This window comes from Haemorhous mexicanus, chromosome 28 (genome assembly GCF_027477595.1).
Source record: "Haemorhous mexicanus isolate bHaeMex1 chromosome 28, bHaeMex1.pri, whole genome shotgun sequence".
Taxonomy (NCBI): Eukaryota; Metazoa; Chordata; class Aves; order Passeriformes; family Fringillidae; genus Haemorhous; species Haemorhous mexicanus.
Window position 1 is genome coordinate 6193460 of NC_082368.1, and position 20957 is coordinate 6214416.

At 52.7% G+C, this 20957-nt stretch overlaps 1 protein-coding gene across 1 annotated transcript in view; it reads right to left on the minus strand.

Annotated features, from left to right (window-relative positions):
* Nucleotides 1-4011: 4011 nt before the first annotated feature.
* NPEPPS (aminopeptidase puromycin sensitive) overlaps nucleotides 4012-20957 on the minus strand; it is a 39776-nt gene continuing 22830 nt past the window's right edge. The window contains exons 9-23 of the mRNA XM_059869132.1: nucleotides 20392-20506; nucleotides 19098-19262; nucleotides 17591-17695; nucleotides 17258-17318; nucleotides 16478-16587; nucleotides 15207-15270; nucleotides 13377-13516; nucleotides 12290-12424; nucleotides 11063-11282; nucleotides 8396-8538; nucleotides 8031-8087; nucleotides 7636-7743; nucleotides 6749-6904; nucleotides 6607-6654; nucleotides 4012-4646 (exon numbers count right to left, since the gene is read on the minus strand). Of these exons, the coding sequence (XP_059725115.1) occupies nucleotides 4494-4646; nucleotides 6607-6654; nucleotides 6749-6904; nucleotides 7636-7743; nucleotides 8031-8087; nucleotides 8396-8538; nucleotides 11063-11282; nucleotides 12290-12424; nucleotides 13377-13516; nucleotides 15207-15270; nucleotides 16478-16587; nucleotides 17258-17318; nucleotides 17591-17695; nucleotides 19098-19262; nucleotides 20392-20506 (1780 nt within the window). The 3' untranslated portion in view covers nucleotides 4012-4493. The remainder of the gene's footprint in view (nucleotides 4647-6606; nucleotides 6655-6748; nucleotides 6905-7635; nucleotides 7744-8030; nucleotides 8088-8395; nucleotides 8539-11062; nucleotides 11283-12289; nucleotides 12425-13376; nucleotides 13517-15206; nucleotides 15271-16477; nucleotides 16588-17257; nucleotides 17319-17590; nucleotides 17696-19097; nucleotides 19263-20391; nucleotides 20507-20957) is intronic.

The following is a 20957-nucleotide window of genomic DNA, read 5'->3' on the forward strand; positions in this document are numbered from 1 at the left end:
GGGGCGGGGCTTCCGGCGGCGCGCGCGGGGATTGGGCGGGGCCGGGCCGGGACCGTTGCCGCGGGGGGGGAAGGGAGGGGGCGCCCCCCCCACGTTGGGCCGCGGGGGGGGGGGCGGCACCGGGACCACCGGGACCGGCGGGACGGAGAGCCGGGGCACCGGTTCCGGCCATGGCCGGCGCCGCTCCGCCCGCGGCGGGCGCGGAAGGCGGCGGCAGCGGCACCGGAACCGGCTTGGGAGGAGCCACGTGCTCGGCGCGCAGCGGGAAGCGGAGCCGGCGCGGGTGTCCCGGGGCCGGGGGTGTGTCCGGGTGTGTCCGTGTGTCCTGCAGAGTCGCTCCGGGACGGCACCCCGCAGAACCGGCATGTCCCTTGGGCCGGGATGGGAGCGCTCCCCGGGGAGACAGCCCCGCCAGAACCCGACCTGCACCGGCTCCGGTGTCCCCCGAGTGCCCCCGGGAGGGACACCGGGGTCCCTCCGTGTCCCGGGGTGTCCCCAAACCGGGGTGACACCGGGCACAGCCGAGGGATGCGGGAACGGGAAGGGAAAGAGGGCAAACGGGACAGGTGGAGAAGGCGCGGGTGGCAGTTAACGGGCCGTGGGGGCGGGTGGCAATTAGTGACACACCGACCACAAACACAGACCGCGGGGACAAGCGACAATTACCGGGACACAGCCCCGGCCCCTCCCGCGGCTGGGAGGCACCGGGAAGGGCCGGGAGAGGCGAGCACCGCCCCGGGCGGGGGAGCGCCGGGCTCGGCCCTGGCATCATCCCTCGATCCCCGAGGATTCCGGGATCCCGGGAACGGGACGCGCTCCAGAAACGGGATCCGGTGGAATTCGGGGAGGAGGAGCCCGGCTGGGAGAGGGCAGGGTCGGACGGGGCTTGGGGAGGGAATTCCTCCTTGGAAGGGAGAGGTCGGGCAGGGGGCCAGCTCCCCGTGGAATGGTGATCCCAGACCTCGCAGAGCTCCAGGAGCGTTTGGGTTGGGTTTGGGGTTGGGTTTGGGGTTGGGTTTGGGGTTTCCCCCAGAGGGTGTTTGGGCACGGGGCCAGCTCCCCATGGAATGGTGATCCCAGCCCTCGCAGAGCTCCAGGAGCGTTTGGGCAGCGCTGCCAGGGGTGCCCAGGGTGGGCCTTGGGTGTCCTGCAGGGGTGGGAGCGGGGCTGGGTGATCCTGGGGGTCCCTTCCAGCCCAGGATGTTCTGGGATTTGCGGAAGGTTGCGGCAGGACGGGGGAGGATGGTGTTAGGCTGGGGGAGGATTGGTTTAGGTGAGCTGAAAGGAAGAAGTTTTTGCAGAGGAGCTCTGAGAAGGCTGCAGGGATTGCCCAGAGCAGCTGTGGCTGCCCCTGGATGCCTGGAGGTGCCCCAGGCCAGGCTGGACGGGCTTTGGACAGTGGGAAATGTTCCTGCCCGTGGCCCTGGGTGGGATTTCAGGTCCCTGCCCACCCAAACCATTCCAGGATTCCATGATCCAGGGAAAACCCTGGAGTGAGAAACCCCTGGGAGCAGCTGGCCCCAGCATTCCCATTCCAGCTGCAAACAGCTGCCTCCATCCGGGGGCTGTGAGGAGATCCCGGCCTCCAGGGCACGCAGAGGAGGAGGAGCAGCTCCCAGAGCTTCCTCCCGGGGGCCCCGTCCGGGAGAATTCCCTGCCCGATCCGAGGAGAAGCTGCCCGACAGGTCCGGGCTGCCCGCAGGGCTCCCGTCCCAGAGCCCGGAGATTCCCACAGTGCAGCTGTTCCCTGCGGGAATTCCGTGGAGCAGAGCCCGAGCTGGCCCCGGGGGAGGATTTTATTCATTGCTGGGGAAATGGGTGCGCCCAGGGCTCCGGGGAATATCCATCATTACCCCAAAATATCCAGGTTGCAGGGAATGCCCATCATTCCCTAAAATATCTGTGTTTCAGGGAATATCCATCATTCCCTAAAAATCCCAGGTTCCAGGGAACACAGCAACTGCCAGGGAGGGGAGCAGGGACAGAGCAGGAGATCTCCAGGTGTGGAAGGATCCTTGGATCCCTCCTCGGATCCCTCAGGTGTCCCTGGTGGGACCCTCAGCCCCGGGAACGCTCCCAAATCCCACGGGCAAAATCCCGGAATGGTTTGGGTGGGAATTGCATTAAAGCTCATCCAGTGCCACCGTGCAGGGACAGGTGCCACTGCCCCGGTGCTCCAGGGACACTCCAGGGCTGCGGCAGCCACAATTCCCTCGTTAATTACCATTCCCTCATTAACCACCCCGAGCCCCATCGCAGCCCTTGCCTCACCCCCAAAACTCCTCTGTCCCCGTCCTGCCCCTCTCCCCAGCACCACTTTGCCCCCAGCGATAAAAATGAGGATTTCCTACGGAAAGGACCAACCCCAAAGTTCCTTGAGTTGGGGATTCGGCCGCTCCCAGCCCAGCCTGGCTCTGTTTGCTGCCGGGGTTGTTGTTTCTGTGCCTCTCCCACACGGATCCCCCGGGGTTATTTTCATTTTGTCCCTGTGCAGGGAGCAGAAGGGAAAGTGGCTTAGTCCGGGGCAGGGCTGGTGCTGACCGCAGGGAAATTCCCAAACCCGGTTCGTTCCCAGCCCCAGCCTGGGGAATGCAACCGGCCGGGAGCTCAGCGCCTCACAATTCCCATTTCTGGGGCGTTCCCCACCCTGGAAGTGCCTCCGTGCCATTATTCCATCAACCTTGCACTGTTTAGTGCAAAGTTTTTGATTCACAATTAGGTTTTTTCTTTCCTTTCTCTGCTAAATTCAGTCCCGGGCAGTTCTGGAGTGCCTGAGGGTGGTTTTTATTCAGATTACACCGGCTCTGATCTGGGTCTGTCAGCCTCAACTCTACCCCTGGTGGCACAGGAGGGGTCCCGTGAGTGACACCTGGGCCTCTGCTGTCCCCTCCCAGCTCTGGGTCCTTTCAGGCTCCAAATAAACCCAGCTCTGGGTCCTTTCAGCCTCCAAATAAACCAGCTCTGGGTCCTTTCAGCCTTCAAACAGATCACAAGGTGAGGACGTGAATTTCACATTGACATTTTTATTAACGCCAACTGTTTTAAATCTTTTTTTTTTGTTTATTTTGTACTCTTTTTTTTTTTGTTGGTTTTTTTTTATTTTTTGTGGGTTTTTTTGTAATCTTTTTTTTTTAAACAATAGCACAAAAATGTCTCGAGGGGGAAGCAGTCTGACAAGTTAAATCTGATGACCTTCCAAAAAAATTAACAGTTAAGCCACACCAAATACGAATTCCTGTTAAAGAAAAGAAGGAAAAAGGGAGGAAAACCCAAAAATAAAAAGCTGGAACTCCAACCTTTGTGTATTAGAGGGTGGCTGGTTAGTAGGACCACGCTGCTTTGGGAGGGGACGATGGCACAGCTTCTTCATCATCATCATCATCATCATCATCACTGGTTAAGGCTTCAGACTCCAATTTTGCAGGGCAGTGTTGGAGAGGAGCAGGGGGGGCTGGGAGCAGCTGGGTCCTCGGGAGGGGGCAGCCCTGCCCCAGCAGCAGCAGCAGCAGCAGCAGCAGCCCCGAGCCTGCGCGGGGACAGGGCCGGAGGAGGTGGGAGATGGAATCCCACTGCACCAACGTCCTGCTTGGTGTGGCTCTGAGGGAGCCTCCTTCAGCACCCCGAGCTCTCCAGCAAGGACATCAGCCACAGGGCAGGCTGGGGGAGCCCAGCACAAACAGAACAGGGGCTTTTGTGGGGTTTTGTGGGGGTTTTGTGGGGTTTTTGTGGGGTTTTGTGGGGTTTTTGCTGAGAGGTAACACGGAAGGGAAGGGGAACCCTACGATCCAGGGACATCTCCCCAAAACCTTGCACAGCTTCTGTCCAGCCACGCCTGCCTGGCCCCGGGACCTGCCCCACACGGGGCTCCTGCCTCACTCTCCACTGACCTAACATCCCCTGGTTTCCTCTTTTTGGGGGAGGGAGGCTGTAAAAAACAGAACATCTGTCAATAAGTGTCAGGAAAGGGAAGGGGGTGTTAAATATTTTAACCACTGACAAGGCTTGAGGAAGTTTCACAGTTTTGTTATGCTCTATTTTATTACTATCATATTTACAGATTTTTCTCTCTCTTTTTTTTTGTATTTTTGTATTTTTTCTCTCTCTCTCTCTTTCTGCAGAATCGCTGATAGATTTTTTTGTTGTTGCTGTTGTTGCTGTTGTTTGTTTCCGAACAGAATTTTCCCAAATTCTTGGAGTGTGTGAGCAGGAACCGATTAAACTCTACATTCACGGTCCAATCCCCACGGGCTTGAGGAGGAGGAGGAGGAGGAGGAGAAGGAGGAAGAGAAAATAAACAAACAAACAAAAAAAAAAAAAAAAAAAGGGAAAAGAACAAACAAACAAACAAAAACAAAAAAAAAAAGGAAAAAAAACCCGAAAGGAAGGGGAGACAAACCAAAACCCAAACTCCCAAACTCTTGGCATGTGGGTCAGCGGCGGGGGCTCCTCCCGGGGCCCGGGGCTGCGCGGGGGCCGCGGCGGGCGCGGGGGGCTCACACGGGGGCGGGCGGGGCCCGGCGCTGCTGCAGGAAGTGCTGGATGCTGTCGGCGTCGCGCCGCAGCCACGCGGCGTTCAGCAGGATGTTCTCGCAGCACTGCTGCACCGTGCGCTCCGCCGACGGCGCCGGGTGGCTCTCGAAGAAGGCCTGCGGGGACAGCGACAGCGGCGGGTGGCGCTGGGGACGCGCCCAGGGGCGCTCGGGGCCAGCACGGGCTGGGGAGGGGCCCAGGGCTCGAAGTGGTGCCAAAATCGCGGCGTGGGGTGGGGTGGGGGAGAGGGGAAATCAGCCGGGATGGGGAAACACCTGCAGGGGTGGGGGAACACCTGCAGGGGTGGGGAACACCTGCAGGGATGGGGAACACCTGCAGGGGTGGGGAACACCTGCAGGGGTGGGGGAACACCTGCAGGGGTGGGAGAACACCTGCAGGGGTGGGGGAACACCTGCAGGGGTGGGAGAACACCTGCAGGGGTGGGAGAACACCTGTAGGGGTGGGGGAACACCTGCAGGGGTGGGGGAACACCTGCAGGAATAGGGGAACACCTGCAGGGGTGGGGGAACACCTGCAGGGGTGGGGAACACCTTCAGGGATGGGGGGACACCTGCAGGGGTGGGGGAACACCTGCAGGGGTGGGGAACACCTTCAGGGATGGGGGGACACCTGCAGGGGTGGGAGAACACCTGCAGGGGTGGGAGAACACCTGCAGGGGTGGGGGAACACCTGTAGGGGTGAGGGAACACCTGCAGGGGTGGGGAACACCTGCAGCAATAGGGGAACACCTGCAGGGATGGGGGGACACCTGCAGGGGTGGGGGAACACCTGCCCCAGTGTGGCCGGGCACTGTCCCTCTCCCCAGGGCTGCTGTGCCTGTGCCTGCCCGGAGCTGGCCCTGCCCGGAGCTGGCCCTGCCCAGAGCTGGCCCTGCCCGGAGCTGGCCCTGCCCAGAGCTGGCCCTGCCCCGAGCTGGCCCTGCCCCGAGCTGGCCCGGCCCGGAGCTGGCCCTGCCCGGAGCTGGCCCGGCCCGGAGCTGGCCCTGCCCAGAGCTGGCCCGGCCCCGAGCTGGCCCTGCCCGGAGCTGGCCCTGCCCAGAGCTGGCCCTGCCCCGAGCTGGCCCGGCCCGGAGCTGGCCCGGCCCGGAGCTGGCCCGGCCCGGAGCTGGCCCTGCCCGGAGCTGGCCCGGCCCGGAGCTGGCCCGGCCCGGAGCTGGCCCTGCCCGGAGCTGGCCCTGCCCGGAGCTGGCCCTGCCCCGAGCTGGCCCGGCCCGGAGCTGGCCCGGCCCGGAGCTGGCCCGGCCCAGAGCTGGCCCTGCCCGGAGCTGGCCCTGCCCCGAGCTGGCCCGGCCCGGAGCTGGCCCTGCCTCCCCCCAGGCAGCTCTCCCGGGACTTGGCAGATCACCCCAGCCTCTGCAAGGTGACACTGAGGCTCAGCCCTGGGAAATTCCCCACTCAAAGGTCAGGAATTCTCTTGGAAGTGAGCTGGGAGTTAATTAGGGCTGGCTCTCCCCGCTCAGTGCTTGGCAAAAAAAAATAAAACAGAATCAATTCTAATGCAAAATTTCTCTGTAAAGCAATTTCTGCTGTGAAATCTTTGCTAAGAAAAGTCATTAAATGATAAAAAGGACAGAGCCAGCTCAGGGCTCAGCTGATCTTTGGAATAACAATTCCTCCTGAGTGTTTTCCTAACAAGAAACTGCTCATTAACAAATTAACAGCCCTAATTTAAAGTTTCTCCTTCCAAGATGTTCTTGGAAGAATGTGGGGAAAGAATAAATAAAGAAGCCCACAGCCACTCTCAGAGCTCTACCCAAGATGGAGGCTGGGGTACTTCTGAGTATTGAGGAGTTTTCTGTCAGGGGAGGCTCAAAGCTGCTGCCAAACTCTGCTGGGTTTTATCAAAGTTGAAATCCATGAAGAATAAATCAGTGGAAATTCCAGATTACTTCCAAAATGCTGATTGAAGGCATTTCAATAATAGTTTATCCAACCTAAAGAGGGGCAGTTTGGGGACAGAACAACAAAATCCACCAGGATTTTCTTTTTCTTCCAGCCAGAGCACCCCAAGTTTATCAGTGACTAATTAATAAATTCTATAATTAGAGCTTCTTACCTTCACTTCTGCAGCCATTTTATCATTTGCAAATCCATCCACTGTGAGCTGAAGGGGGAAAAACCCCAGCATGAGGTGATGAATTCCGAACTCCAGGTGAAATTCCCCATTTCCAGTGGCTCTTCCTCCGGGCCCCACCTACCTTTATCAATCTGGATATTAGGAATCCACCTTGGTAGCGATTATAGAGCTCCTCCCAGTTGTCCCTCACGAATTTCCAGGCAGCTTTCCTGCCCTGCTTGCTGCCTCCAGCCACGCCTCCGATCACCGACACCGTGTCCTGGGGACGTACCTCTTCCTGGGGAGGGAAGCAGTTCCTCACCTCCAGCCACCCCAGCAGCTTGGCTTCAGGTGTTCCTGCAGCCAGCCCAGCAACCACAGCAAAGATTTCACCCCAACATTTCACGTGCAACTCAAAGATTGAGGGAGAAGCAAATCCCTGAGTTATTCTCAGGTTACACCCACCAAAAAACCCTTATTTCAACTAAAAAAGGGAAGATTAGAGAGATTATTCTGGCTCGTGGGTAAATTGAGAGGTCAGACTGCATTTTGGCTTCCTGGGAATTGGTGCTGGAAGCAGAGCAGCGCCAGGAAAATTGGGATTAATTTCCACAGCACCAGGGAATCAACTGCTCTGAGCACAGAAAATCCCCACAGCAGGTGCCTCCAACCAGAGCAATCAGAATTTTCCTAATTTGAAACCAGCTCATTGAGAGGTTTCTAATTTGGAACCACCCTACTCAGATTTTTGTTCATCTGGATCCAGCTCACTTGAAATTTTGTTAACTTGGAACCAAGGCTCTCAGATTTGTGTAACTCTGAACCAACTCTCAGATTTTTCTTGATTTGGACCCAACTCAGCCAAATTTTTTCTTAATTTGGACCCAGCTCGCTGAGGTTGTTCCTGGTTTGGATTTCCCCAGACTCTGAAGACACAAGTCCAAGCCCGACCCAGGAGGAGAGCTCCTGCAGGTGGAGCCCAGCCCCAGGCAGGCTGTCCCAGGGAAGGTCCCAGGGAAGGGGACTCACTGAAAGTGCAAAGGTGAGAACTTTCTGGATCAGCTCTGGCTGGGAGATGGCCCCGAGGACGCGCTCGATCCGGTTCTTCTCCTCCTGCATGTCAGCCTGCTTGTGCAGCTGCAGGGGAACACATCCAAATATTAATTCATCGTTAATTCCACGCCTAACGAGCCCCCTGTGGGCGCCAGAGCTGCTAATTACTCAGCAGACCTAATCAGGGACAAATTGGCCTGGCCGGTGGCGCCGGTCCTTGCGAGGAACAAGGAGATTGCCACTGGTCTGTGTGAAGGTCAAGCAGCACAGGGAGAAATTCCCAAGGGAATTTCACACCAGCAGGGATTGGATAAACCCCAGCCCAGAGGATTTTTAGGGGGAAATGTGGGGTTTTGGGGAGTGACACCCACCTTGAGCATAGTGTCCAGGGTGGAGCTGTCCCCGTGCTTCAGCACAGTCACATAGACCTGGGAGAAAACCAAAAAAAACCATCACACTTCTGGGAATGGAGCAATTGGTATGGAATTGGCTTGGAACTCCACATCTGGAAGCACCAGCACTGCTCCCTCCTGGCTTTGAACTCTGCACTGGAGAGATGCTTCAACCCTTTGATGTTTTCAGGAGAATTCTGGCAATCCCAACAGCGGAAAATCCAGGATGACAAAAGGGACGCTCCCGTCTCCCACCCTGCCTCCCTCTCATTCCCTACCCTTGGGAATCCCCCTGCCAGGGGAGGGGGCAGGCTGAGGGGAGCCCAGAGCCCCCCAGCACCTACAGGACTCCTCAGGTCAGCAGACAGGATGTGCTTCCCCTCCACGTGCTCCTTGAAGCGGCGCCGGGCCTCCTCCAGCGTCGCCTTGTGCCCGGCCTTGCCCAGCTTGCCCAGAACCAGCCCCCTCAGGAGGGCATCTAGGTGGCCTAGGAGAGAGAAAAACCACAAAAATGGGATTATTTGGGAGATTTCCCCAGGCCAGCCCCCTCAGGAGGGCATCTAGGTGGCCTAGCAGAGAGAAAAACCACAAAAATGGGATTATTTGGGAGATTTCCCCAGGCCAGCCCCCTCAGGAGGGCGTCTAGGTGGCCTAGCAGAGAGAAAAACCACAAAAATGGGATTATTTGGGAGATTTCCCCAGAACCAGCCCCCTCAGGAGGGTCTAGGTGGCCTAGGAGAGAGAAAAACCACAAAAATGGGATTATTTGGGAGCTTCTCCCAGCTTGCCCAGAACCAGCCCCCTCAGGAGGGTCTAGGACAGAGAAGTAATAGAAAAATGGGATTATCTGGAGCTTTTCCCAGTCTTCCCAAAATCAGACCCCTCAGCAGGGTCCAGGAGTGAGGAAGAAGAGGAAAATGGGACTGTTTGGGAGACAAAACTCAGCACTGAAGCTTTATTTCAGCTCTGTGACAGTCCCTGAGGACATCCAGAGAACCCAGGCCTCCAGGGGTGTTTGAATGCCTCCCTCAGACTCATTTTCCTCCCTTCTTTCCTCACTTTCCCCCAAATTTATTGGCACGAGACTCCCAAATCCATAACTGAATTTCCCAGCAGAAATTCTCTCCCAGATCCCTGATGCCCTATTCCCAACCCCAAAACTGAATTTCCCCTGATGATTTTCACCCACCCCCAAGCTGGATTTCCCAGCAGTCCCCCAGACCCTGATGATTCACTGACACACAGGATTCCTGACCCCAAGCTGGATTTCCCAGCTGTTCCCCAGACCCTGACAATTCACTGACACACAGGATTCCCAAGCTGGATTTCCCAGTAATCCCCCAGACCCTGATAATTCCCTGACACACAGGATTCCCAGTGCCACAGCTGGATTTCCCAGCAGTCCCCCAGACCCTGATAATTCACTGACACACAGGATTCCCAGTGCCACAGCTGGATTTCCCAGTAATCCCCCAGACCCTGATGATTCACTGACACACAGGATTCCCAAGCTGGATTTCCCAGCAGTCCCCCAGACCCTGACAATTCACTGACACACAGGATTCCTGACCCAAGCTGGATTTCCCAGCTGTTCCCCAGACCCTGATGATTCACTGACACACAGGATTCCCAAGCTGGATTTCCCAGCTGTTCCCCAGACCCTGATGATTCACTGACACACAGGATTCCTGACCCAAGCTGGATTTCCCAGCTGTTCCCCAGACCCTGATGATTCACTGACACACAGGATTCCCAAGCTGGATTTCCCAGTAATCCCCCAGACCCTGATAATTCCCTGACACACAGGATTCCCAAGCTGGATTTCCCAGCAGTCCCCCAGACCCTGATGATTCACTGACACACAGGATTCCCAAGCTGGATTTCCCAGCAGTCCCCCAGACCCTGATGATTCACTGACACACAGGATTCCCAAGCTGGATTTCCCAGCAGTTCCCCAGACCCTGATGATTCCCTGACACACAGGATTCCCAAGCTGGATTTCCCAGCTGTTCCCCAGACCCTGACAATTCACTGACACACAGGATTCCCAAGCTGGATTTCCCAGTAATCCCCCAGACCCTGATGAGTCACTGACACACAGGATTCCCAGTGCCACAGCTGGATTTCCCAGCAGTTCCCCAGACCCTGATGATTCACTGACACACAGGATTCCCAATGCCACAGCTGGATTTCCCAGCAGTTCCCCCAGACCCTGATGAGTCACTGACACACAGGATTCCCAGTGCCACAGCTGGATTTCCCAGCAGTTCCCCCAGACCCTGATGATTCACTGACACACAGGATTCCCAAGCTGGATTTCCCAGCAGTCCCCCAGACCCTGATAATTCACTGACACACAGGATTCCCAAGCTGGATTTCCCAGCAATCCCCCAGACCCTGACAATTCACTGACACACAGGATTCCTGACCCCAAGCTGGATTTCCCAGCAGTTCCCCCAGACCCTGATGATTCACTGACACACAGGATTCCCAAGCTGGATTTCCCAGCTGTTCCCCAGACCCTGATGATTCACTGACACACAGGATTCCCAGTGCCACAGCTGGATTTCCCAGCTGTTCCCCAGACCCTGATGATTCACTGACACACAGGATTCCCAGTGCCACAGCTGGATTTCCCAGCAGTCCCCCCAGACCCTGACAATTCACTGACACACAGGATTCCCAAGCTGGATTTCCCAGCAGTTCCTCCAGACCCTGATGATTCACTGACACACAGGATTCCCAAGCTGGATTTCCCAGTAATCCCCCAGACCCTGATAATTCCCTGACACACAGGATTCCCAAGCTGGATTTCCCAGTAATCCCCCAGACCCTGATAATTCCCTGACACACAGGATTCCCAAGCTGGATTTCCCAGCTGTTCCCCCAGACCCTGACAATTCACTGACACACAGGATTCCCAGTGCCACAGCTGGATTTCCCAGCAGTCCCCCAGACCCTGATGACTGCCACCCCCCCAGCAGTTGCCAGCCCCAGCAGAACTCTCCTACCCTCTCCAGGTTTGGGGTCCCAGCCCAGCCTCTCCCCGATGGGGGAGAAGACGTCTCTGACGAACACCTGGATGTCCTCGTAGAAGTCTGTGTGGGACAGGAGCGTGCCCAGGATGCCCAGGTTGCAGCTCAGGTCGCTCCACACCGTGTAGTTGGGCTCGTTCACAAAAGCTTCCATCACCTTCAGCACCTCCACGGTGCTGATGATTCCAGCTCGGGCCTGGGGAAGAGGGAAAAAAAGAAAAACAGAGATGAATCCCTTTGTTAACAGCTCATCCATTTACTTTATCGAGTAATAGGAAAATACAGGGATTAATCCCATTTTCCATGGGATTGCCCCATTCCCAGAGGATTTTGCCCCAATCTCAGAGGATTTTGCCCCAATCTCAGATGATTTTCCCCATTCCCAGATGACTTTGCCCCATACCCAGAGGATCCCCCCGTTCCCAGAGGATTTCCCCCCGTTCCCAGATAATTTCCCCCACTCCATTCCCAGAGGATCCCCCCATTCCCAGAGGATCCCCCCATTCCCAGCTGCTCCCCCATTCCCCACCAGGGCTCACCAGGGAGAAGAGGTCGTTCTGCAGCCCCAGCTGACCCCCCCCCATTCCCAGCTGACCCCCATCATTCCCAGCTGATCCCCCCATTCCCAGCTGACTCCCCCCATTCCCAGCTGACCCCCCCCATTCCCAGCTGTTCCCCCCCCATTCCCAGCTGACCCCCCCCATTCCCAGCTGTTCCCCCCCCATTCCCAGCTGACCCCCCCCCCATTCCCAGCTGCTCCCCCCCATTCCCAGCAGCCCCCCCACCATTCCCACCAGGGAGAAGAGGTCGTTCTGCAGCCCCAGCTGATCCCCCATTCCCAGCAGCCCCCCCTCATTCCCAGCAGCCCCCCCCCATTCCCAGCAGCCCCCCCTCATTCCCAGCAGCCCCCCCCCATTCCCACCAGGGAGAAGAGGTCGTTCTGCAGCCCCAGCAGCCCCCCCCCATTCCCAGCAGCCCCCCCCCATTCCCAGCAGCCCCCCACCATTCCCAGCAGCCCCCCCCATTCCCAGCAGCCCCCCCCCCATTCCCACCAGGGAGAAGAGGTCGTTCTGCAGCCCCAGCTGACCCCCCCCATTCCCAGCTGTTCCCCCCCCATTCCCAGCAGCCCCCCCCCATTCCCAGCAGCCCCCCCCCATTCCCAGCAGCCCCCCCTCATTCCCAGCAGCCCCCCCCCATTCCCACCAGGGAGAAGAGGTCGTTCTGCAGCCCCAGCCTGTCGACGGGTGGCAGGGACAGGTCCTTGATGGCGGGGATCAGGCTCTCCAGCATGGCCGGGCTGTACTGCGTGCGGTAGAAGCCCACGGTGCCCAGGTTCAGCTGCAGCACAAACCACACAGGCTCAGCAAGCACACAGCCACAGGGCTCTGAGTCTCCACAGGGGCTGGGCTCGGGCAGGTTCAAGTGAAACCTGGCTCATCTTTGGGTGTTTAAATAAAACGTCGCTTTCTGTTACGCGTAATTACGGAAAATGTGATTTATGTTAACACAGAGTTGCATATACGTGTCTAAAATATGTCTTTGTGTCAATCCCTATCTATATAAAATATGGTTTTGTATTTATAGTTATCTATCTAAACTTTATAGGCATTTTCTAAAATCTCTCTGTATCTATATATATTTATCCAAAAATGTATCTTTATATTGTTATATGTTTAAAATAGGCCTTATATTTATGCATCTTTATATAAAATAAATCTTCATATTTATCTAAAATACATAGCTCTATATATGTGGTTTATGTATGAAAAGCATAGGTAGGAAAACTATATATAGAAAACAAATATATTAAATGATGTATTAATATATATTATATGCATATAGGAATTATAATTTAAAAACATATAAATATATTGTATATCTTTATATTCTATTATATTACTTTAATATATCTATACATTAAAATAATATCATGTATAGACATATATATAGTTAAGAATTTAAATATAAATTTATAATAGTAAGAGATATATTTAATACATGGCATAGTGTATATAATGATTGTAATAATTATAACTATTACAATGGCAATGAGACAATAGTACAATAACCATAATAACAATAATTGCAATAATAATGATAACCATGACTAAAAATACACCACATCTCAACTCGAATCCTGCCTTTAATTTCACGTTTTTTTCCAGGTTTGAATTCCCAAGAAATTCCAGTTGGCATTGTAGGAAAATGGAACCAAAACTCCACTGCAGCACAGGGAAGAAAAGAAGGGGGGAAGGGAAATAGAGGAGGAAAATGAAATTGTCAGCCTCACCTTGACCCACTGCTCAGGTTTGGTGTCCTTCAGCACCACTGTGAGCTCGGGCTTGTCCATCAAAATCTGCATTTTGGCACAGGCGGGGTCCTCGCTCGTGCAGATGCTGATGGGCACCATCCACATGGGCAAATCCTCCCCTGGACAGAGAAAAACAGGGAAATGGTGTAAAACAGAGAAACGGCCCAAAAACTGCCCTGGGTCAGCACTGACAATGAAACTGGACAGAGAAAAACAGGGAAATGGTGTAAAACAGAGAAACGGCCCAAAAACTGTCCAGGATCAGCACTGACAATGAAACTGGACAGAGGGAAATGGTGTAAAACAGAGAAAGGGCCCAAAAACTGCCCAGGATCAGCACTGACAATGAAACTGGACAGAGGGAAAAACAGGGAAATGGTGTAAAACAGAGAAACGGCCCAAAAACCACCCAGGATCAGCACTGACAATGAAATTGGACAGAGAGAAAACAGGAAAATGGTGTAAAACAGAGAAACGGCCCAAAAACCGCCCTGGATCAGCACTGACAATGAAACTGGACAGGGAAAAACAGGGAAATGGTGTAAAACAGAGAAATGGCCCAAAAACTGCCCTGGATCAGCACTGACAATGAAATTGGACAGAGGGAAAAACAGGGAAATGGTGTAAAACAGAGAAACGGCCCAAAAACCACCCAGGATCAGCACTGACAATGAAATTGGACAGAGGGAAAAACAGGGAAATGGTGTAAAACAGAGAAACAGCCCAAAAACTGCCCAGGGTCAGCACTGACAATGAAACTGGACAGAGAAAAACAGGGAAATGGTGTAAAACAGAGAAACGGCCCAAAAACCACCCAGGATCAGCACTGACAATGAAACTGGACAGAGAGAAAAACAGGAAAATGGTGTAAAACAGAGAAATGGCCCAAAAACCACCCAGGATCAGCACTGACAATGAAATTGGACAGAGGGAAAAACAGGGAAATGGTGTAAAACAGAGAAACGGCCCAAAAACTGCCCTGGGTCAGCACTGACAATGAAACTGGACAGAGAAAAACAGGGAAATGGTGTAAAACAGAGAAACGGCCCAAAAACTGCCCAGGGTCAGCACTGACAATGAAACTGGACAGAGAGAAAACAGGGAAAATGGTGCAAAACAGAGAAACGGCCCCAAAACCACCCAGGATCAGCACTGACAATGAAACTGGACAGAGAAAAACAGGGAAATGGTGTAAAACAGAGAAACGGCCCAAAAACCGCCCTGGGTCAGCACTGACAATGAAACTGGAAATAAAAAGGCCCAAATCTGAAATGTCAGTTTTTGAGGTAAAAATCTGAGGGAAAATGTCGGTTTTAATCTGAAGCAAAATGTGGGTTTTAGAGTTGAGAATATGAGGGAAATTAGAGTTTTAGAGCTAAAAGCCCCAAAATCTTTAAATTGACTTTCAACCCGAACATTTTAATTTAGATAAGCATGGGAGATGAGTGGAATCAGTGCTGGAATCAGCGCTTGTGCCCACCTGAGGTGTTTTTATTTCATTTATTTCAGCACCACCACAAACCAGCTGCTCCCCAGCCTCTCAGAGGGCCCTGGCCCTAAAATTGACATTTTTGGAAGAATTTTGAGAGAAGGAATGCTGCTCTCCATGGCAGGACATGGAAACCACGAGTGGGAAAGGCCCAAACTTGGATTTCCTCAGATTTTCCCACCTGGATCCAGGTAGAGCACAGGCCTGGAGCTGTTTCAGCCCCCAAAATTGCTGCTTTTGGATGAAAAACAACAACAATATCCCTTCAAAAGTGGGATATTTTGTGGTTTTGTGCCCACCCATTCCTGCTCTCCTCTTACCAGTATATGGTCCACTGGCACAGAATTTCTTCTGGACCAACTTCAATACTTTGTCATCTTCTTGCTGAGGGAAAAAAATATTTTAAAAAAGAAAAAAAGGCAAGAAAATGAGAAAAGGGGATGATTAGCATGTTTTATTTCAGTCCCTGCGTGTCAGTGCCCTCTGTTTCGTGGAATAATTTGGGTTTTTCCCCTCAGAAAAGGCTGGAACAGGCAGGGCCTGGATCTGCGGCCTGACTGCAGGCCAGGCCTGACCCTCCCTCACCCTGCAAGCTTGTGGAATAAACAGAATTGCAGTGGAATTACACAGACACTTCCCAAAGTCAGCAAACCCCAGGGATCCAGGGAGTTTTGGGGTGAATCTGCAGGGATTTGGCACCTCCTGCCCCTCAGAAGCAGAGCTGGGCCCACACGGAGCCTCCCCAACACAAGGGAAGGCCCAGAGCCTGGGAATAGTGATAAATCTGGTCTGAAATTAGGGCACAATTCCATTTTCACCACCCCTAACCCAAGGAAATCAGGGAATAGTGTTAAATCTGGTCTGAAATTAGGGCACAATTCCATTTGTACCACCCCTAACCCAAGGAAGTGCTCTAAATCAGGGAATATTGTTAAATCTGGTCTGAAATTAGGGCACAATTCCATTTGTACCACCCCTAACCCAAGGAAGGGCTCTAAATCAGGGAATATTGTTAAATCTGGTCTGAAATTAGGGCACAATTCCATTTTCACCACCCCTAACCCAAGGAAGTCAGGGAATATTGTTAAATCTGGTCTGAAATTAGGGCACAATTCCATTTTCAGCACTCCTAACCCAAAGAAGTGCTCTAAATCAGGGAATAGTGTTAAATCTGGTCTGAAATTAGGGCACAATTCCATTTCCACCACCCCTAACCCAAGGAAATCAGGGAATATTGCTAAATCTGGTCTGAAATTAGGGCACAATTAAATTTGTACCACCCCTAACCCAAGGAAATCCATGAATATTGTTAAATCTGGTCTGAAATTAGGGCACAATTCCATTTGTACAACCCTTAACCCAAGGAAGTGCTCTAAATCAGGGAATATTGTTAAATCTGGTCTGAAATTAGGGCACAATTCCATTTTCACCACCCCTAACCCAAGGAAGGGCTCTAAATCAGGGAATATTGTTAAATTTGATCCAAAATTAAGGCACAATCCGTTTGTACCACCCCTGATCCAAGGGAATGCCCAGAACCTGGGAATATTGTTAAATCTGGTCTGAAATTAAGGCACAATTCCATTTTCACCTGCTCAGCCTCCACGTAAATGAGTGGAAATCCCATTTGTTTGGTCCACGTGTTCATCACAGCAGCAATGGGTTTGCCACTGGCTTTTTCCAGGCTTTCCCAGAGATCCTCTGCAGGAGAGAAGGATTTGAATCAGGTTTTGTTAGGGACAGCATAGGGAAAGTTGGGCTCTTACTCCACCTTTCCCACTTTTGTGTTTTGTTGAAATTTAACAGATGACAGGCAAAAAAAAAAGGAAATTTTTAAACCTCCTCAGGAAGGAGAGAGGGGAAAAGCAGCTTCTTTATTGCTAAAAAACCCCAATCAATACACGTGGTGGAACAAAAATTAACATTAAATATTCAAAGAGAACAACATTTCCCTTTGGGTTTTTTCTTTTTATGTCAAAAATCGCTGACCAAACACCACAGATTGGATTTGGCTGATTGAGCCTTGATGTCCCCAGTTCCACTTTTGTGCCTGATCCACAAAAATAGAAGGTTTAAAAGCAAAAATATCGGACTTTGACCTGTTTAATCACAGGATCAATACTGCACAAGGCTCTCTTGGCCAACCAAAGAATATTTTAAGGTATTTTTCAGTGGTAACTGAAAGATATCTCACAAATATTGCAGGTCACCTCAGGGACAGAAAATCCCCAGGCACGCTGAATCCTGCCTGAGCAAGGCATGAAACTGGGAACAAGCCAGGAATTTCCAGGAATTTCAATTATTTCAGGTGCAAAACCAGCAGGTTTGAGTCCAAAAATAACTTCTGTGCCCCTCCCAGTGCCCCAGTTACCTGTGGCAGCATTCCTCTGCTGGAACTTGGTCAGGTACAGGTTCATTCCTTTCCGGAAATCCTGGGGACACACAAGTGGAGATGGCACAGGGGTCTCCCCTCCTCCTCCTCCTCCTCCTCCTGCTCTGCCTTTATCCCCAGGAATCAGGCAAGCAACCTTTAACATCACTAATTCCTTCTGTATTTCCCATTATTATTCTTCCCAGATAAGTTCAAACAGAGCTTGAAGCGGAGAAATTTCCAAAACACAGAACAACTTCATTTTTTTTTTTAAACCCCAGTAATTCTAGCTGTAAAAAATGCCCTGAGAATCTCCAGTTCTCTTCCCTTTACCTCATCCCCAATGTAGTCGTGCAGCATCCGGATCACAGAGGCTCCCTTGCTGTAGGAAATGGCATCAAATATTTCATCCACCTCGGAGGGATGGCCCACGCTGACCTGTGGGAAGCACCACAACCCCCAGTGAGGATCTGGGCTGCCAAAAAATTGCATTTGGCTCGTGGCAGCGTTTTAGAGGTGAAAATCTGAGGGAAAATGTCAGTTTTAGAGGTGAAAATGTGAGGGAAAATCAGTTTTCGAGGTGAAAACATAAGGGATTTTTCCTCTCCCACTGCTGGATTGTCTGAGGGGAATCTCTGCCCCCAGACAATGAAAATCCCCCAGATATTGCTGGGTCAGGGCTGGTTTGGAAGTTAAACATGGTTTAAGTTATGTTTTGGTGCTGGATCAGGTAAATTTGGGGATCTTCCTTCAATCCTTGGCTTCCCAAAAGCAGCAAATCTTTTGTTAAATTAAGATTGTTAAATTGTTTAATGCAGGGACAGTGGGCAAGGCACGCTCAGGGGGTAAAGCACTAAAATGCCCTGCTGGACAAGGTTCATTCCCAAAGTTTGTTTCACCAAACACTTTGTGAAACATTAGAACCCACAGGAATTGGATCTCTAGGAGTTGGATCTCGAGGAGTTGGATCCCTAGGAGTGAGACCTCTAGGAGTGAGATCTCTAGGAGTTGGATCTCTAGGAGTTGGATCCCTAGGAGTTGGATCTCTAGGAGTTGGATCCCTAGGAGTTGGATCCCTAGGAGTTGGATCCCTAGGAGTTGGATCTCTAGGAGTTGGATCCCTAGGAGTTGGATCCCTAGGAGTGAGATCTCTAGGAGTTGGATCTCTAGGAGTTAGATCCCTAGGAGTTGGATCCCTAGGAGTTGGATCTCGAGGTGTTGGATCTCGAGGTGTTGGATCTCTAGGAGTTGGATCTCTAGGAGTTGGATCTCGAGGTGTTGGATCTCGAGGGGTTGGATCTCTAGGAGTTGGATCTCTAGGAGTTGGATCTCGAGGTGTTGGATCTCGAGGGGTTGGATCCCTAGGAGTTGGATCTCTAGGAGTTGGATCTCGAGGTGTTGGATCTCGAGGGGTTGGATCTCGAGGGGTTGGATCTCTAGGATTAAGAGTTCCTAGGAGTTGGATCTCTAGGATTAAGAGTTCCTAGGAGTTGGATCTCTAGGAGTTGGATCTCGAGGATTAAGAGTTCCTAGGAGTTGGATCTCTAGGAGTGAGATCTCTAGGAGTTGGATCTCTAGGACTAAGAGTTCCTAGGAGTTGGATCTCTAGGACTGAGTTCCTAGGAGTTGGATCTCTAGGATTAAGAGTCCCTAGGAGTTGGATCTCTAGGATTAAGAGTCCCTAGGAGTTGGATCTCTAGGATTAAGAGTCCCTAGGAGTTCCCAGGGAGTTTTCTGGGGCACAGGGAGAGCAGAAGGCACAGAGCGCAGCCCAGCTCCGACTCCGCTTCGCTCAGCAGCCACCAGAGAATTCCCTTTGACCAGGGGAAGGAGGACTGACCTCGATGGGGTGGCTGTTGTCTAAGGCATCGAGCTCCTGGGCCCGAGTGTAGTCGGCAGACACGAACTGGGTCCAGATGTCGTACTCGGGGAAGCAGTGATCCACGCACAGGTACTCGATCCACGAGGCGAAGCCCTCGTTCAGCCACAGGTGGGTCCACCACTCCTGCAGGGGCAGCGAGACCAGGCGTGAGGGCAAAACCCACAGCCGCGCCACAGCCACCGCTGACAGCGCGCTGCTCTTTGGGGGCACCCAAACAGCCCTCCTGGGCAGGACACCAGGGAAATGTATGCCAAAAAAGGGATTTTGGAGGGACCACAAACCGCCACAGCCACCACTGACAGCGCGCTGCTCTTTGGGGGCACCCAAACACCCCTCCTGGGCAGGACACCAGGGAAATGTATGCCAAAAATGGGATTTTGGAGGGACCACAAACCGCCACTGCCACCGCTGACAGCGCGCTGCTCTTTGGGGGCACCCAAACAGCCCTCCTGGGCAGGACACCAGGCAAATGTATGCCAAAAATGGGATTTTGGAGGGACCACAAACCGCCACTGCCACCGCTGACAGCGCGCTGCTCTTTGGGGGCTCCCAAACAGCCCTCCTGGGCAGGACACCAGGCAAATGTATGCCAAAAATGGGATTTTGGAGGGACCACAAACCGCCACTGCCACCGCTGACAGCGCGCTGCTCTTTGGGGGCACCCAAACACCCCTCCTGGGCAGGACACCAGGCAAATGTATGCCAAAAATGGGATTTTGGAGGGACCACAAACCGCCACTGAAACATTGAATAATTCATTCAGCACATTGTGCTGCTGCTTAGCAGCATCCAAACCCAGATTTTGGGCAGGAGAGGAAGCAGATTTAAATAAAAAAAAGAAATTTTGAAGGGTCAATTACCATATTCCACCATTGAAATAATTATTATATCACATTATGCTGCTGCTTAGGGACATGCAAACCCAGATTTTGGGCAGGATAGGAAGCAGATTTAAATAAAAACAGAAATTTTGAAGGGTCGATTACCGTATTCCACCATTGAAATATTAAATAATTCATTTAGCACATTGTGCTGCTGCTTAGCAGCATCCAAACACAGATTTTGGGCAGGAGAGGAAGCAGATTTAAATAAAAACAGAAATTTTGAAGGGTCGACTACCGTATTCCACCATTGAAACATTAAATTAATTAATTTATCACATTGTGCTGCTGCTTAGGGACATGCAAACACAGCTTTTGGGCAGGACAGGAGGCAGGCTGGACTAAAACTGGGATGGGGAGGGCTGAGGTACCATGGTGACGAGGTTCCCAAACCACTGGTGAGCCAGTTCGTGTCCCACCACCAGAGCCACCCACTGGCGGGACGAGGAGCAGGAGTTCTTGGGGTCGATGAGCAAAGCAGTCTCCCTGTGGTGGAGAGGAAACCAGAACTCAGCAGCCAGGGGACAGCCCCAGGGGGATAAAAAACCACAACCCAAAGGAGGTGGAGTTACCTAAGAGAGGAAAAACCCCCCAGACCAACCCAAAATTTATCTCAGCGGAGCCGTGACATTCTCAGGGTGAGTTCCACAGCTGCTGGAAGGCTTTGGAGCAGCAATTATTTTATGGCATGCAAGAAGTGGAAGCAAAAAAAAACCCAGGCAGAAGGAGGAAAATTTAGTTTTTCTTTATCAAAATGCTCCCCTAGGTAATTTTTGTTAGCTCAGCTCCCTCTGTGCTCAGAGGTGGGGCAGATCCTGCTCCCCTCAGCGTTCCCAAAGGAATTCTGGCTCTTCCAAGAGGTGCCAGTGGCAATTTCTCCTCTGTGGCACCTCCCAGCCCTGCTCAGGGACCTCTGGAATGCTGAAATTCCAGGGAA